The following is a 17,506-nucleotide window of genomic DNA, read 5'->3' as shown; positions in this document are numbered from 1 at the left end:
CGGACTCCTACGTGGACACAGATGCCTCCCACGTGGCTGTGCTGAGAGAGACAGAGCACCTCACCTACCTGAAAGCAGCCAACGGACAACCTCCCCCATCTGGAAATCAGGATGGAACCAAAAGCCAATGAGACTCTAAAATAAACATCACCAAAGCTCACACACTTCAGTCTGGCTGTTCTCAACCCTGCCTTTGTGACACACGAAAACGTCTGGGCATTTGTTTTATTCAAGAAAAGAGTTGTAGCTTGAACCCAGGGAAATTACACATAACCCTGGTTAGGCCCATGAGAGTGTGTCTTGCACAGCAGAAAATAGTTGAAAACTGCTGCTTTGGCCACTGGGCAGGCAGAAGCCCCGAGGTCTTCACTCAGAGCCTATTTAGTCTTTTTTTCCAACATAAATCTCAGACAAGTTTGATATCTTGTTTCCAAGCCCAGAAGAATAGAAATCACATTTCAAACGGGCAGGCGAGGCTGCTACAGACCAGCCCCCTGACCACTGGAGAGCAGGGAGAATTGTAGTGGTGGCTGACATGTCCTGAGCATTACTGAGTACCAGGCATGCGCTCAGTGCTTTCGACGTGGCACGTTCCTCACAGTCACTCTATGAAGTGGACACAGTTCTTTCCTGATTTTTCAGATGAGGCCACTCAGGCTTAGAGATTTACCAAACTGGCCCAAGGTCACAGCAGGACAAAGTTGCAGAGCTGGGACCGGCCCAGGTCTGTGGGACTCCAGGGCCTGAGTTCTTACCTACAACATTTGACTGCTTTTCTCATGACACTTGGAGCAGGTGAGGAGACACAGGAGTTCTTAAAAGCAGAGGAGCTATTTTTTAACAGACAGCAGTCTGGAAGCATTTAGTGTGGTGGCAAACAGCTCTGAGTCCTCTCTTACACCAGGACGCAGCACAGCAACTGGCGTGCCTAGTGCTAAACTTCCACCATCAAGATGAGCTGACTCTCTGCGGTAGAGACTCTCCAGCAGAGGAATTCCAGATAAAAAACTTGTACCCAGGGGCCAGTCCTGTGGCATAGCGGTTAAGTCCAGCGTGCTCAGCTTTGGCAGCCTGGGTTTGTGGGCCCAGATCCCGGGCACAGACCTACACCACTTGTCAAGCCATGTTGTGGTGGCGACCCACATACAAAATAGAGGAAGATGGACAGGACACAGATGTTAGCTCAGGGCTAATCTTCCTCAAGCAAAAAAAGAGGAAGATTGGCAATGGGTGTTAGCTCAGAGTGAATCTTTCTCACAAAAAAACCCATCAAAAACAAAACTTGTACCCATACTCATATTTTATATCGACTGAAATAAAAGAACAAGAAGAAAGATACCACATGAACAGAGTACCAGTGATATTGTACATGTATTAAATTAGTAATTATGAGTATTATACTATTAATTTTCATTTACCATCCCTTGACTAGGAGCAACTATTCAAGAACTCCTCCCACACAGTTCCAGTGATGTTCTTATGGTTTGTTAGGTTTTGTTGCACATGATATGCACACAAAGTCATTTTTTTCTGCCTAGAATTTGAAAAAGATTGCGTTCTGCATATGCTTGATTTGAATTACAACTATAATAAATAGGCTAGACTTTGAAAGGGGGGATTTGGTTTACATCGTGTGCACTGCATTTAATGTGTATGTCAGGACCAAAAATTATTTGAGAAAGCAAACACAGCTTTCTTCCCTCCCCAGTCAGACAAATTCTCCCCGCCCCCAAACTCATTCAAAAAAGAGGAGAGAAGAGTCTTGCTAGGTGGGTAAGAGGATTGATTGTTTTACATAGTACAAGGACAGAGAGGGGGAAAAAAAGGGAGAAAAGTGGAGAGGGAGAGAAAAGCCAGGAGCCCAGATGAGCTCACCAGGGAGTGAGTACAGACAGAGAAGAGGAGAGACCCAAGCCCTGAGCCCTGGAACCTCCCACAGTAAGAGGTCAGGGAGAGGAAAAGCAAAGGATTCTCTGAGGCCAAAACCAGTGGAGGAGGAAGAAAACCAAAGAGCATGGTGTCCTGGAAACTGAGTGAAGAAGCGGATCAAGAAGAGGTGACCAGCCAGGTCAAGTGCTACTGATGCCTCAAGGACGATGAGGACTGGGAGCTGACCTTTGGGATCTAGCAACATGAGGGTCACTGGTGACCTCGACAAGCAGTTTTGGAGGAGTGGCGGGGGCCAAAGCTGACTGGATTGGGTTTGGGAGGGAAAGAAAGGAGAAGAATTGGAGAAAATGAGTGTTGACAATTCTTTCAAGAGTTTTGCTGCAAAGGGGAGCAGAGACGTGGGATGGAAGCTGGAGGGAGAAATGGGATCAAGAGAGGGATTTTTTTGGATCAGAGACATAACAGCATGTTTGCATGCTGACGGGAAAGACCAGTAGAGAGAGAAAATTTTATCATGTAGGAAAGAAAGGGCAAAATTACTGGAACAATGCCCTAGATTTGGTGAGAGAAGATGGAGCTGGTGAGCAGAGTGGAGGCATGGGCCTTGGCTAGTGCATGGAGGGTTCACCTGAGGGAAGCGGGAAGGAAACATGGGTGCAGATGCTGGTAGGTGGGGGGTGGAGGAGTCTGTGGAAGTTCTGATTGCCTTCTTAGTATCAGAGTGGTCATTGTTCTGATAGCAGTGACAGAAGGGGTGTCTCTCAGAACTTATAAAAAAAAGAAAGAAAGAGTGAGTTTGGAAATAACTAAACCATACAAATGCAAAATATGTCCTTTATTCCAACAGAGGATTACCAGGAACTCATTGAAGACATAGTTCGAGATGGCCGGCTCTATGCATCTGAGAACCATCAGGAGATACTGAAGGTGAGTACAGACCTGAGGTGGACATGGCAGTCACCCACAGAGCTCCCCAAGCACCGCTGAGAAAGGTTTTCTTCTTGTTGCACACTGCCGCCTTTCAGACATCGAGCCTGCTCTGGGCTGAGGTCAGTTTTATATCTTCATGAGACATAATTAAAAAAAAATCCAGGTAGCTGTTTTCAGTGTTGTCAAGTGAAGTTGTATTTTTTTTTTCTTTCTTCTTTTTCTCCCCAAATTCCCCCAGCACGTAGTTGTATATTTTAGTTGTGGGTCCTTCTAGTTGTGGCATGTGGGATGCCGCCTCAATGTGGCCTGACGAGCAGTGCCATGTCCACGCCCGGGATCTGAACTGGCAAAACCCCGGGCCATCAAAGCGGAGTATGCAAACTTAACCACTCAGCCACTGGGCTGGCCCCTTCTTCTTCTTTTTTTTTTTTTTAGGAAGATTAGCCCTGTGCTAATATCTGCTGCCTATCCTCCTCTTTTTTGCTGAGGAAGACTGGCCCTGACTTAACATCCATGCCTATCTTCCTCTACTTTATATGTGGGGCTCCTACCACAGCATGGCTTGAGAATGGTGTGTAGGTGCACCCAGGATCTGAACTGGGGAACCCTGGGCTGCCAAAGCGGAATGTGTGAACTTAACCGCTGCACCACTGGGCCGGCCCCTGAAGTTGTACTTTTTAATTTGGAAATGGGTGGGGAAGTAGGGGAAAACTTGTTTACCATAAATCCAAGCCAACCACAAATAGTATTTTCATATGCATTCTCCAAATAGTTGAAGATTCTTGGCTCCTTGTTTATCCTTCAAGCCTAAAGTTTACCAAATTTTAGATACTTACAAGTAATTATCAATAAACACTTGCCAAAACACTAACCTTATAGATAGTCCCAAAATTCCAATGTTGCCTCTCATCTGGTTTAGAAAAAGAAAACAGTTTTTTATATATTAAGTTTTCCTTTATAAAAGTAATACGTTTGTTGTAAATAACTAGGAAAAATAAAAACTGAAAAAAAAGATAAAAATCAGAGGAAACAATTTTCACAACGAGTTTTTCAGCTAGTCAACCTATTCCCTAACAGTGGGTCATTAGAGTTCCATTGGCAAAATGTCATAATGTTTAAATATTTTGGCCCAGTAACAAAAGTTCTGTTCTTTTCAGGATAAGAAACTGATCAAGGCTCTCTTTGATGTCCTGGCCCACCCCCAGAACTATTTCAAGTACACAGCCCAGGAGTCCCGGGAGATGTTTCCAAGATCCTTCATCCGATTGCTACGTTCCAAAGTGTCCAGGTTTTTGAGGCCTTACAAATGAGTCTGCCCACGTGCCACTCAGTACAGCGTTTGGCCTGTGGGCTGGTGGGATGCAGCCGTCTGCTTCTGCAGCCAGCATAGTCGGATATCCTGCCTCCAATAGCAGTGACTCGTTAGAGTTCAATTTTTATAGATAATACAGATATTTTGGTAAATTGAACTTGGTTTTTCTTTCCCAGCATTGTGGATGTGGACGGAGGATGGCTTTGAGGTGCACCTGCTTCCCATTGCTGAGGGCGGAAGTCTTGGCTCCATCAAGGGCTGGCTGAGCTGGACTTCAGTCAGCTCAGGTGAGACTCGCCTGTCCTTCTTGGTTCTCACTCCTCCTCGAGGGGCTGTGCTGGAAAGGAGGCCACAGGAGGGGCTGCCTTGTCTGAAACTTCAGCCTCCTCCAGCCCAGCCCTCCCTAAGGAAGCCCTCTGCACCCGGATGCAGGCTCTGACCAGGCAGAGTGAGAAAGGAGGAAGGGAAGGAGGGAGAGCCCTCCAGGTGCCACCCACCCACCTGAGACCGGGGAGGACTCTGTTTCTCCACAGTCTCTCCAGCCTGTGTGACCTAAGTTTGATCCTAGGAGCTTGAGTTCTAAGCAGCGATCATTAAAAATACTTAGAGCAGAAAGAATTAGAAATAAAAAGATAAAAACTAAGCACTTCCACAGACATAATAATGCAGGCCTATTGACGGCCTTCCTGGTTGCCAGCTTCCCCCTGTAGCAAGTGCACGTGCTGGTTAGCACCTCCAGCTGTGCCTTTAGACCCTCTGATGGGCACTGCATTTGGGCCTCAAGGGCTCAGCTCAGATGTGATCTTGTTGGTGGATAAAGATCTTCTACCATCGTGAAAAGGAGATTTCACAAACCCTGAGTCAGTACTGCCCAGAGTCTGGCTCCCACGGTGGGCTTCCCACCACAGGGCGTCCAAGGTCCGGGAGGACGTGGTGCAGAGCAGCCTGTCAGGGCCACCTTCCTTCCTCACTCTCCAAGGTCAGAGACTGTGTCAGCTTGGAGGACAGGAGCAGTGCCACTAACCGTGGTCTCACTCTCTTCATGGTCACACCACTGCCGGAAGCAGTGACACAGATCTGGCCTCTAAGTCCCGCAGAATCATCTCACTTTTGGTCAGCACAGGGGGGCCTCACAATCACTTTCTCCCATGGGAATTTAAATTTTCAATATTATTGAATTTTTTAAAATTTAAATCCACAGGCAAAAATCTCATTACATTGAACAAAACAAATCCTATCAAACAAACTGCCATTTCCCTAATGAATGGGCTGACGACACACAACCATAGTCTTTTCTTATTTCAGTAAAAAACTAACTCTGTACACAATCAATTCTCTACAGCAGAGTACTAAAAAAGACAGTTAACAAATGTTTTTGTAGAAAACAAAGACTATTTCATTATTGTTGAACTCATTTTTCACCTTGTGGTTTTGTGTTTTTTTAGCCTGTTAGTAACACTGATTTCTTTTTAAGCCCTAATCAAATTTTTCTCCTTTATTTGGATGAGTCCTAAATACCCATTTCCAAATTTCTCTTCAAAACTTGGAACATCGTCATTTTTTAACATAATCATTAATGCAAGCACTTGGAGTTTATAATACTGGAACTTGGCCTACCTTTCTGAGTCTAATCGTAAGATGAAAAGTCAAATGTAATATAACCTGAGTCAGTGACCTGACAGATGTGGAGGTGGATGAGCTGAACTGCACCACCTGTCCAAGCACGTTAGTAACTTTGTGCTCACGACTGTCTGATTCTGTATTGCTGAGTTCACAAGGCGGCTAGGGATGGGAGGACACAGGGGGTTGGAAGGAGCCTGGTCTCTGTGAAGCATCCTCCGGGAAAAGGCCCATGCACCAGAGCTGTGTTCCTGGTATGGGCACAAGCCGTGGAGGCCCTCTGGAAGCTTCCTCTTTCTACCTGTCCACCATCCTAAGAGATGCTATGGTCCTGCTGGAAGGCTGACTGACTGGGGCTACTGCTGCGACCTGCTGAACCAATAAATATTTATCGAACATCTGCTCTGTGCCAGGCAATGTTCTAGGCCCTGGGGATGCACAGTGACAAGATGGACAAGGTCCCTGCACTCATAGAGCTTACATTTTAGAGGGAGGAGACAGTGAACAAATAAATTACCATGAAAAGTATCAACTAGTAAGTGCTATGTTGAAAATTAAAACAGTTTGCTGTAACAGATCACTGCATGGCTCCTTTAGGTTTGGGGATTGTGGATGACTTCTCTGGGGAAATGATATTTCAACTGAAAACTAAATGGCAAGAAGGAACCAGCCTTGGGAAAATCAGGGGGAAGAGCATTCCAGAAAGAGGAAAGCCAAGTGCAAAGGCTGTCGGGCAGGAACAAGCATGGGGTGGATCACAGCCTAGTGAAAAGGCGAGTGGTATAAGATGGCGCTGGGGAACTTGACAAGGGCCAGAGCACATCGAGCTTTGGAATCCAGAATGAGGGGTTGGGCTTAATTCTAAAGACACTGTGAAGCTTTTGGAGGGGTTTAAGCAGAGAAGTGGGACGATCTGATTTATGTTTTTAAAAGATAGCTCTGGTTACTGTTTGAAGAATGGATTTTAGAAAGTAGGCATGGAGGCAGGGAGCCACTAACAAACTACTGCAACCAGCCGAGCAGTCATCCAGTGGGAGATGAGGTTGTCTGGGAGAAGGTGGTGGTAGCGGAGAGGAAAGAATAGAAGGATTCTGGATGTGTTTTGGAGGAAAGTCAACAGAACTTCCTGATGAGGACTGGATGGAAGGGGAAGGGAAAGATAGCAATTAAACATGACTCCTAGCTACTGGAGCAACTGGTGGATGGAGAAGACTGCAGGAGAAGCAGGTTTGGGACAGTTTTAAAATATGTCCACAAATTCTTTGATGCACCTTCCATGGAAAGTTGGGGGTCTTCTTCCCCTCCCCTTGAATCTGGGCTGTGACTACTTGACCAATATTATATGACAGAAGTAGAGTTTTACCAGTTCTGGACCCACAACTTAAGACACTGGCAATTTCCACTTCCTTTCCTTGGGGAACTCACACTGGGAACTCTGTCACCATGCCTTAAGGAAGCCATAAAAGCTTGTGGAGAGGCCATGTGAAGAGGAACCAAGGCCCCCTGCCCACAACCCAGATGAGCTCTCAGGTGACAGCTAGCAAAACTTGCTACATGAGTGAGCCATCTTGGGAATGGATTCTCCAGGTGATGCTTCCTGGAGCAGTCCCCGTTGAGCCATACCCAAATTACAGACCTGTGAGCAAAATCAATGATTATTATTGTTGTAAGTCACTAGGTTTTGGGTGATTTCTTGTGCAATAATAAGACACTGGAAAAGAAGAGATTGAGAGTTCAGTTTGGGCCATTCTAAGTATGAGATGCCTATTAGACATCCAAATGGAGAGTTCAAATAGGCAATTGGTTCTGTGAAGCCCTGGGAGATGTCAGGGCTGGAATATGAATTTTAATGTCACAGAATAAAGACATGAGACTGGTTGAGGTCACTTCAGAAAAGTATGTAGGTGAAAGAAGACCAGGGAGCTCTGAATCCTGGTATTCCCTGTGTGGGCTCAGGGACCAGGACTCAGAGGAGCTGCTTATGAAGTGAACGGGGAGAGGTCAGAGCGGAGCTTCAGCTTCCCTCCAAGAGAGCTGGTTCTGTGGGAGAACTCTGAGTGGGAGTGGAATCTGTACAAGTCCTTCCTTGCAGCTGTGGCTACTGCTCCTGAGCCGTTTACTGAACTGCTGCCTTCATGGATTTAGCAACGTTTCCCTTGAATTTCCAATGCTAATAAAAGAGTGTTTGCCTTTTCACACTAACAGATGATTAGTTTCACTTTGGAAAATTGCTCCCTCTGAATCATTCTCTGAGCTGTTACGTGTGTTGTCTGTAGGCACTCACTGGATTTAGGTTTGCAGGTGACTTTGTAATTGTCATGTGGTAACTTGGGAAAGGCGGTGGCTGCAGCGTGCAAAGCAAGGACTCACTTGCCCTCGGGCAGATCTTTGCAGGAAGGTGCTCCATGGCTGTTGTCTACTGCAGAACTGCTGCAGCCGGTGGGCCTGTGCACTGGGAAACCCAGGGGCCCACACCAGACCCAGCCTCGATCTTCTCGTCAACCCAGAAGAGATGCCTCTGCCTAGGGCTGCCAGCATCTCTGCTTCCTTTCACACAGCAGGATGGGTCCTCAGAGCCCTACTCAAGTCTACATCACTCTTAGCCAGTGTTTGAGAGGCAAATGGATTAAGTGAGACTGGAGTAAAGCAGCTCCTCATCACGTCGAGGAAGCCTTGTTACCTATGGCCTTCTTGCTAGGCAACCCATCATCTGCCTCCAAATCCAGGTCCTGGGCCTGGCCAGTAGATATCCATCCACGGGAAGTTAGAAGCCTTGCTGAGGCTCCCTTTCTGTGATGTCTTCTACTCCAGGGCTTGTGAACCCAGCTCAGGGGAGTCCTGAGTATGTGTGGTACCCTGCTTCCTTCTCCCTTCAGGCAGTCCTGATCAGCCTGCGGGAGACCATCCTCAGGGGCCTGAGGGGCCTGTGATTGACAGCCACAAAGACATAAGTACGCAGCAGGGATCACTTTACAGTGAACACAGTCGGAGCAAAATAGATTTAGAAAATAAAACCACTCTCATTCACAGGCAGGTCGCTCTAGCTAAATAAAACAGATTCAAATTAAACCCACCTACTGCAAACAATGATAATAACTCAGCATTGCTCGGTTTTCAGAGTATCTCATTAGGGGAATGTGACTACAGACCTTAGTTACCACTAACTCTTTGTTATGTGTTTGTGCATTCATTCATTTATGCAACATATTTATTGAGGGCTTTCTGAGTGCTAGGTATTGTAGGAGCTGGTGATACTGTAGTGAGCAAAATGCTCTTGTGGAGTTTAGATTCTAGTCGGGGGAGACAGAAATAAATAAACATCTACTGTAAAGTCAAGTGTGACAACTGTTAGAAAGAAAATAAAGAAGGGCAAAAGGATAGAGAATGAGGAGGCAGTGGGAGGGAGTAGCTATTTTCGAGAGGTGAGCTCATCATTGGAGTCATGAATCCACTGGCTCTTTAAACCAGGCCTGGCAGCCCTGGCCCTGACAAGCTCCGTAACTCACCCAGCAAGAATCTGACATTTCATCTCATGCTGGGCTCGACAAAGCTCCAAGTTGTGAACAAGCCATTTTGCAATTCCTAGAACAAGTGCCACCTAGTGGTTGTAAACAGCCTTGGAGGTTAAATGCCCATAACTGAAGACAAACTATTACCCATGCGGTGTTGGGGACCAGGGCTGTGGTTTGAGAACTGATTGATTGAATGTTGTTTGAGACAGCCCACATTCATTCATTGATCGTTATGGTCTAGGCACTATGCTAGGCTGGATACAGATGGCTGAGACAGGAGGAAAAAGGAGCTGAAAGGATGAGGGGAGAAAATCACCCTCAAATTGTAATCTTGTGTAATTTTCACCACCTGTAGTTCCAGGGGCTGCCACACGCCCCTGACTTGGACCATCCGCTGATCCTATATTCTATTCTAGGACTGAAGGATAACTTTGAGGTACAGTTCGGAGTTTTCTGTCTTTCCCCTACACAGCACAAAAGGTAGAAATACAAACCTACCTCAAATCTGAGATTTGGTGCTGGCTTTGCCTTGTTATACACATTTTGTGGCTAAAAAACAATTAATAGTTGCTGAACAGGAAATGGAACCGATGCCCCAGGGAGGACAGACACAGCAATGTGTGGCTGACGTGACCATGGCCAGCAGAAGACTGTGGCGGTAAAGACTGTGAGCTCACGGTGAGCCCTGGCCAGGCCTGCTGTGCTCAGAACTCTGCAGCCTTGTGGGTAACTCACTGTGCGTGACCACAAACTGGCCATCGACACATGGTGCCAACGCAGCCGCGTGCATATGATGCCTGGCCATCATAGAAAACTGTGGAAATAGAGCAAAATGCTAATGGTGGTAAAGCAAGAATAGGTGCCCGGAACCCTATGTTAGATCCAGGTGACTTGGCTTGAGGAAGGCAGCTTCCAGCAGCCACATCAGGTACCAAAGCTGGAGTTGTGGGTGATGTGGGTGCAACTATAAGAGGCTTGGTAAACCCTTACTCAGGGCTTCCAATGAGGAACTGAGATGACTCAAGCAGCATCACTTACCCAATATCCCCCTTCTCTATTCCTAATGTACTTTTCTAAGAATGCATTCTCTCTGTTTATCTTAGTGAAGGATTTCTCTGAGATTTATGTTTCATAGTGCTCATTTTCTCCAAGACTTCCATTATGTCCTCTGCAGTATCTGGATTTGTATCCTAGAACTGCCACTAAATAGCTGTGTGACCTGGCACAAGTTAATTAACCTCTCTGTGCCTCAGTTTCCTCTTCTAATAAGATAATGATAGTATCTACTGGATAGGGTTGTTGTGAGAATCAAATGAGTTCACTTGTCGAAAAATCGTGGAACACTGCCTGGCATGTAGCAAAGCCTCAATAAATGTTAACCAGTATCATCATTATTATTGTCTCCCACTTCTTGAGACCTGAGAAGTTAAATCCAAGATACATTTTTTAAATGGGTTCACACTCTGCTGGCTTCTCCCATTTCACTGAGACATAAAGTCCTTTAGTTATAGGCTTTCTAGTGGGATGTGTTGTAGGAACAGAAGAGTTACAGTTTAAAGCAGGAATGAAAGACTATATGAAAACCTCTACCCTCTTGAGCTGGCAAGGGTGAAAGGCACTTTTCCAATCTCCAAAGATGGTTTCTCTCAGGTCAGGAACAGCACTCGCACAGAGATCTGCCACCCCTTCATCTGTCCTTGTTTCCAGTCCTCAGCCATGATGTGTGAGGATGGCAATACTTCCTGCTGAGCCCAGAATCACACATTCTCTAGACATGTTTATCTCAAGTTGGATGTCTCCAGCATGGAAAAGTCCAACCTCTGACTCCAGGGAGGCAGGACTCAGCGTTATAGGCAAACAAAGCCAACGAAGACACTCTCTAGGGCAGGGTGTGAACTCGGGGCCCAAAAGGATACAGTGAGGAATTTGCACGAGCCCTCATACTCAGTGGGACAAAGTCCCTGAAGAGACGTGAGGACACAGGCCTGGCCAAGGTGGATCTGACCACCGTGCAGCATGTGCCTGGGAAAGCACAGAACTCAAGGTGAAACATGCTGATGGAGAGTAGACAGCCTGAAAAGAGAAATTCATCTTTTTAAAAATCATAAATGGGAGAGAAAAAATCCCGTAGTTCTACAGTAGAGAAATCAGGCAATGCCTTGATCAGATGATCAAAATTATCATCTCCACCAAAGGACAGATTGACATCATGTGGCTCTAGATACCCTGAGGAGAACATCACCTAGACAGTACTCAGGCCAAGAATGCATAACCTCAATCTCACTACAAAGAAACTTCAGTTAAAAAACAAAACGAGGAGTACTCTATTTTTAAAAAGGGAGGGGAGTTGAAAAACTTGCACACCAAAGAAACTAAAAAACATTTGTGTTTCAAAGGGCACCGTGAAGAAAATCAAAAAGCAACTCATAGAATGGGGTTTTATTTATTTATTTTTTTTGGTGAGGAAGATTGGCCCTGAGCTAACATGTCCTAGAGGAAGATGACAATCTTCCTCCAAAGCCCCAGTACATAGTTGTATATCCTAGTTGTAAGTCATTCTAGTTCTTCTATGTGGGGTGCTGCCACAGCATGGCTTCATGAGCAGTGTGGTGTGTAGGTCCACACCCAGGATCTGAACCAGCGAACCACAAGCCGCCAAAACAGAGCATGCGAACTTAACCACTCAGCCACGGGGGTGACCCCTGGGAAGAAAATTTTGCAAATCATATATCTGACTTGTAGCTAGAACTCTTACAACTCAATAACAAAAGGACAAATAACTCAATTAAAAAATGAGCAAAGGATCTGAATATTTTTCTAAAGAAGAAAACAAATGGCCAATAAGCATATGAAAAAGATGCTTGCCATCATTAGCCATCAGGAAAATGCAAATCAAAACCACAATGAGACACCATGTCACACCCACTAGGATAGCTATAATCAAAGAGACAGATAATAGGAAGTGTTGGTGAGGATGTGAAGAGATTGTAACCCTCATACACTGCTGGTAGGGATGTAAAATAGTGCAGCCACTTCGGAAAAGTCTGGTAGCTCCTCAAAAGGTTAACAGTTACCATATGACCCCCCCAGCGCTACTCCAAGAGAAATGAAAGTGTATGTCCTCACAAAAACTTTTGTGTACACAAAAGCTCACAGGAGCAGTAATCATGATAGCCAAAGGGAGGAAACAAATGTCCATCACCTGATCAATGGCTAGACAAAATGTGATCTATCCACACAATGGAGTATTATTTGGCCATGAAAAGGAATGTAGTCCTGATGCATGCTACAACATGGATGAACCTTGAAAACATTCTGCTAAGTGAAAGAAGCCAGTCACAAAAGACCATATATCATATGATTCTGATTTTATGAAATGTCCAGAATAGGCAAATCCATAGAAACAGAACCCAAAATTACCGGTTGTCAAGGGCTGGAGAGCATGGGAGGAAATGGGGAGTGACTGCTAAAGGGTACATCGTGTCTTTGGGGTGATGGAAATGTTCTAAAATTGATGTCATGATGGTTTTGCAGCCAGTAAATGTATTAAAAATCATTGAATTGTGCACTTTTATGTGGATGTACTATATGGTATATGAGTTATATCAATAAAACAGTTATTTTTTTTAAAAAAAGATGAGGGCTGTAGTCTTCAAAAATGTCAATGTCATAAAAGACAGAGAAAGCTGTGGAAATGTCCCAGATTAAAGGAGGCTAAAGAGACATGACAATCAAATACAACACCTGCCCCTCGCCCAGATCCTATACTGGAGGAAGATGTCATTAAGACCAGTATCTGGGGGTTGGTCCTGTGGCCGAGTGGTTGGGTTCGCGTGCTGCGCTTCGGCGGCCCAGGGTTTCACTGGTTTGGTTCCTGGGCGCGGACATGGCACCACTCGTCAGGCCATGCTGAGGCGGCATCTCACATGCCACAACTAGAAGGACCCACAACTAGAAATACACAACTATGTACAGGGGGGCTTTGGGGAGAAAAAGGAAAAATAAAATCTTAAAAAAAAAAAGACCATTATCTGGTCAACTGACAACACTGAAACGTGAACAGTAGTTTAGATACAAGTATTGTATCAGTGCAAATTTATGAAGTTTCTATCTGTACTGTGGTTATGTAAGAGAAATATTTAGGAAATATACAATGAAGTGTTATTGGTAAAGGGTCATAATATACGTAACTTATCCTCAAATGGCTCAGAAAAAAATTTGCGTATGCATATGTGTTGAGGGAGAGTAAATTATGATATAGCAAATGGAGTAAAATGTTAATAATCTAGTTAAAGGATGTACAGGTATTCTTTGGGTTGTTTTTATTTTTACAACTTTTTGTAAGTTTGAAATTATGTCAAAATAAAAAGCTTAAAAATCACAAATGACTTTTCTCTCTGGGCAGTGCAGAGCTCTGTGAAAAGAGGTCAATAGAGTGAATGCTGTGTGTGTGTGTGTGGTGTGCAAATGTCTGCATGCCTGAGCGTCTGCACACGTTCCACAGAGCGCTTAGCCTCTCTGCTGCCAGTTGCCCCAGGCCTGAGGCTTGCCCAGAGGGGACTACTGACCTCTCATCGTCACACCCAAGTGGCAGGCTTAGTTACTGCGGGGGGAAGGTGGTGGAACCCTCCACGCTCCTGAAGTAGACCGAGGTAACCAGTGCGAGCTGCCCTGCAGGCTTTCTCGCCTTTGGCTGGATCAGACACAAAGAAACGGGGAGCAGCGGGTCGGGCCTAGGCTGTGCGGCATGCTGAGGGGCTTGCCATCTTCCGAGGTCTGCTTCCAGACTGAAGAGCCCCCAGTGGCCTCTGGACGGCAGCTGTTTCTCCAGGTTCTCTACCTATCTCTGAGAGGGGAAGGAAAGAGGAAAAGGACTCATATTTATTGAAGGCTCATTTTGTGCCAGGCTCTGTGCCCTCCATGTTATCTTATTTAAACCACACAGAGCCCTGCCAAATGGGTAAACTGAGGCTCAGAGAGCTGCAGTAACTTGGCCAAGGTCCCACAGCAAGCAAGGAGCAGAGCTAGGATTCAAAGCCAAGCCTAGATTCCCCTCTTTCCTCCAGACACTCTTGCTTCAGATACCGAGGTTTTTTCCCTCCTTTCTCTCCTCCTTGCTATCCAACTTGAGGTCACAACCTGTCCTCATCCCAGGAAGTAAAACAAAATAATTGCTGACAGGAATGGATCCAAAAGACCCAGCCAACTTTGCAAAACACCAACGGGGCTGCCATCAGCCCGGTTTTACAAGGCTAAGATGACGTTGGGAATCACTCTGAAGGAAGAAGACAGAAATATCTCTTGTCCTTGCTTCAACCTGCCAAAGTAGACACAGTCTTCAGGGCTGGGTGCCAAGCTACGAGCACTGTGTAGCCAGAGATCCTGGCACACATATGGTACCTCGGAAGATGGCAAGGGACAGCTGTTTGAAGAATCTTCCTGCCAGAGGGAGTTGGGATGGTGGTGAGGACTTCAGAGGAGGAAGGGGACTCTGCAGCTACAAGGATGGGGGTAATGAGTGAAGGGGGACCCCGGGCAGCAGCCATCACTTCCAGGGTGTACCCAAAGGCAAAGTCAGAGTGAAATACACAAGTGGGACGGGAAGAAGGAAAAAAATTCCTTGGCAGTCTTGCCTTTCTCCTTTGTTCTTATCTCCTTTTCTGGCCTCCCAGCCCCGGTACTCATCCTGTACTCATGATGGCACTCTTCCCCATTCTCAACGGTCTCCCTGTTAGCTGAAGACCCAAAGGAGGCTTGCTGGGAGGAAGGTTTGTAAGCTTGGAGCTGCTGACAGTCATGAGACAGGAAGAGCCTATCTACAGCGGCATTAGCTTAGAACTGAAACATTGTGATAATATCCTTTGAACCCTTGGATCCAGCCATGCCTGAAATCCCTGCACTATTTAATTACGGGAACCAAAAAGTTTGCATTTTTGCTTAAGAAATTTTCAACCAGGCTTGTCATTTATAATAAAAACAACAAATAAAATCCTAACTGGAACAGCATCAGCTTGTCTAGTACAATTTTCAAGGACAGATTCTCTGCAACAGCCAAGGCAGGATGCAGAGAACTTTAGAACAGAGCCACCGACATGATAAATTCAGAAGCCAGAAGCACCAGGGAGAGGAAGAGGCCAGCCCCTTCCTCAAGAGGCCTCAGTCCACGGAGGGGTCAGATGCTCAGGTCTGACTTGCATTGCCTGGAGCTCTGTAGGGCAGCTTGGAGGAGGCACAGGCCAGGGCCGTGACTTACAGGTTTTCCTGACGTGTCCCAGGGAATGATGGTAGCTGCCTTCTGCTGAGTTCTTACTGCATGCCACAATGTGCTGTGTGTGTTATTTCATTTAATCTTCACAGCAGCCCTGAGAGGCGGATGTGCTACTGGCATCATTTTCTAGATGAGGAACTGAAACTTAGAGTGGGGAAGTAACTTACTAGTCACACAGCCAGTAAGCAGCAGAGCAGGAATTTAACTCCAGTGTATTGGACTCCAAAACCTGTGCTTTTAACAACCATATTATACTTCTTTCAAGATGGGTCAATGGGGCAGGGAAGGTCGGCTATGTGGAGAATTAATAATGATCTTTTCTGTTGATACAGCCCTCCAGAGTCTACGAAGCCCCATTTTATATGCAATCTCACTGCATCCACTTTATAGATATGGAAACTGAGGCTTAGAGGTAGGAAGTGACTTGCTCAAAACCATTTGGGCAAACTAGATAAACTGCCCAGAGGTGATGCTCCTCAAATGAAGGCAGCCGGTCTGCAGTCTGCAGAAACTCAGCGTACGTGCAGGGGAGGGCTTGGCCTCACCACACTGACCCATGCTTGAGAGCAGTGATGGTATCAGTCTGGCTGAGGAAGAGCTCTGGGAGATGAGGGGACCAACTGGTGTTGTGGCCACAGATCCAGTTGCAGAACACAAACCCCACTACTGCAAAGAGCTCTGCATTCACAAAAAGATTCCCAGCTCCAGCCAAGGCCCTGTTTATTTTTCAGCAACACTTGATATGGACAAATTCCAGTTTGAGCAGAGACATTCAGCTTTCTGGTGTTCCCGGGGGGTGACGGGGACCTAGCTATGAAAAGAGCCCTTTTCTTCTGTTGGGCCATCCTCAGCAAAAAGGCTGCACACCTGAGCTGAGCCGCCTGAGGAGTGAGGAGTTGCAATCTACCTGCCTGGCCTCCTCTCAGAGGAAAGGAGCTGTCCCAGCCCTGGCCCCAGGGGCCCTCACTGTTGGGCCTGTCCTGATGCTTTGCCAAGCTCAGAGATACTGTCCTAGAGAGACAAGGCAAGGCTGTCTTTTACCGTTCCCTGGGCGACTCGCGCCTGGAGGAGTAACCAGGCAGCGATCCAGGCGACAGGACAGAAGGGGCCAGGGCAGCCATTCTTGTTCACTGCTGGAAGTGTACCAGGGGACTAGAAGGTGAGCTGCAATCCCACTCCCACTTCCAGCCCTTGCTTCAGGAGACCCTGCCCTCCTGCGGGGGGTGGGGTGGGGGGGGGTGGGGGGGGGGGAATCCAGCCCTGGGGCTTCCTTGAACCCAGGTGAGCACCCTCCAGACCTTCTGGATTTATTTTCCCACAAGCAGTCTGTGAGCTCTGAATCTAGGACAAGAGTTAAAGGCAGGAACGGAGGGAAAGAAGCAGGTTCATGAGGTCAAACTCAGCCCTTCCAGGTCTGGGAAGTTCAGCAGAGGTTCTGGGGGCAGATGGTCTGGGTTTAAAATCCCAGTTCTATACTTGTTTTCCTTGGGCAAGACCTTAACTTCTTGCCATATTTACACTAATATTCACTGAGCACCTTCTATGTGCTGGGGATTCAATGGTAAGCAAAAAATGGATTTAGTTGCTTTCTTGGAGCTTACAATTTGCGAAGGAGATAAATATTAATCAAACAACCAATAACATCCCCACCACTACCACCAAAAAAGGGAAACTCCAAGAGAGATACATAGTATACAATTAGGGAGAATTCACCCACTCTGGGAGGTCAGAGAAGACTTTCCTAAAGAAATGATAATGGGGCTGAGGTCTGTTTCCTGAACAGGGCAGGAGGGGCATTCCACATAGAGGGAACAGGATATTTAAAGGCAGGTCATTTGGCAAGAGGGTGAATGGCTCCTCCAAGGAACTGGAAGAAGGCTCCTGAGGCAAAAGTACAGAGTGGAGGTGGGGACAGACCATGCAAGAACGTGGGTCTTAAGAGCAACAGGAAGCCTTGTGTGGTGGTGTTAGCAG

At 46.3% G+C, this 17,506-nt stretch overlaps 2 protein-coding genes across 20 annotated transcripts in view; one reads left to right on the top strand and one right to left on the bottom strand.

Moving 5' to 3' along the window:
- Positions 1-10,658, top strand: part of SCUBE2 (signal peptide, CUB domain and EGF like domain containing 2) — a 95,285-nt gene extending 84,627 nt beyond the window's left edge. For 12 of the 19 annotated variants that reach the window (XR_011541604.1, XM_070626298.1, XM_070626294.1 and 9 more), the window contains 2 exons: positions 2,738-2,817; positions 3,978-6,329. Coding sequence is in view for 12 of the 19 variants with exons in the window: in XM_070626298.1 (XP_070482399.1) it covers positions 2,738-2,817; positions 3,978-4,130 (233 nt within the window). In the remaining 7 variants the exon portion in view is untranslated. Of the gene's footprint in view, positions 1-2,737; positions 2,818-3,977 lie in introns of all 19 variants that reach the window. The other 7 variants (XR_011541607.1, XR_011541606.1, XR_011541602.1 and 4 more) reach the window with 4 other exon arrangements.
- Positions 10,659-11,696: 1,038 nt separating this feature from the next.
- LOC139084207 (uncharacterized) overlaps positions 11,697-17,506 on the bottom strand; it is a 7,123-nt gene continuing 1,313 nt past the window's right edge. Inside the window, exon 3 of the mRNA XM_070626307.1 lies at positions 11,697-14,110. Within this exon, the coding sequence (XP_070482408.1) occupies positions 14,101-14,110 (10 nt within the window). The 3' untranslated portion in view covers positions 11,697-14,100. The remainder of the gene's footprint in view (positions 14,111-17,506) is intronic.

Source organism: Equus przewalskii, chromosome 6 (genome assembly GCF_037783145.1).
Source record: "Equus przewalskii isolate Varuska chromosome 6, EquPr2, whole genome shotgun sequence".
NCBI classification, from domain to species: Eukaryota; Metazoa; Chordata; class Mammalia; order Perissodactyla; family Equidae; genus Equus; species Equus przewalskii.
Note: the sequence above shows the minus strand (reverse complement) of the source record. Positions and strands in the feature narration are given on the sequence as shown.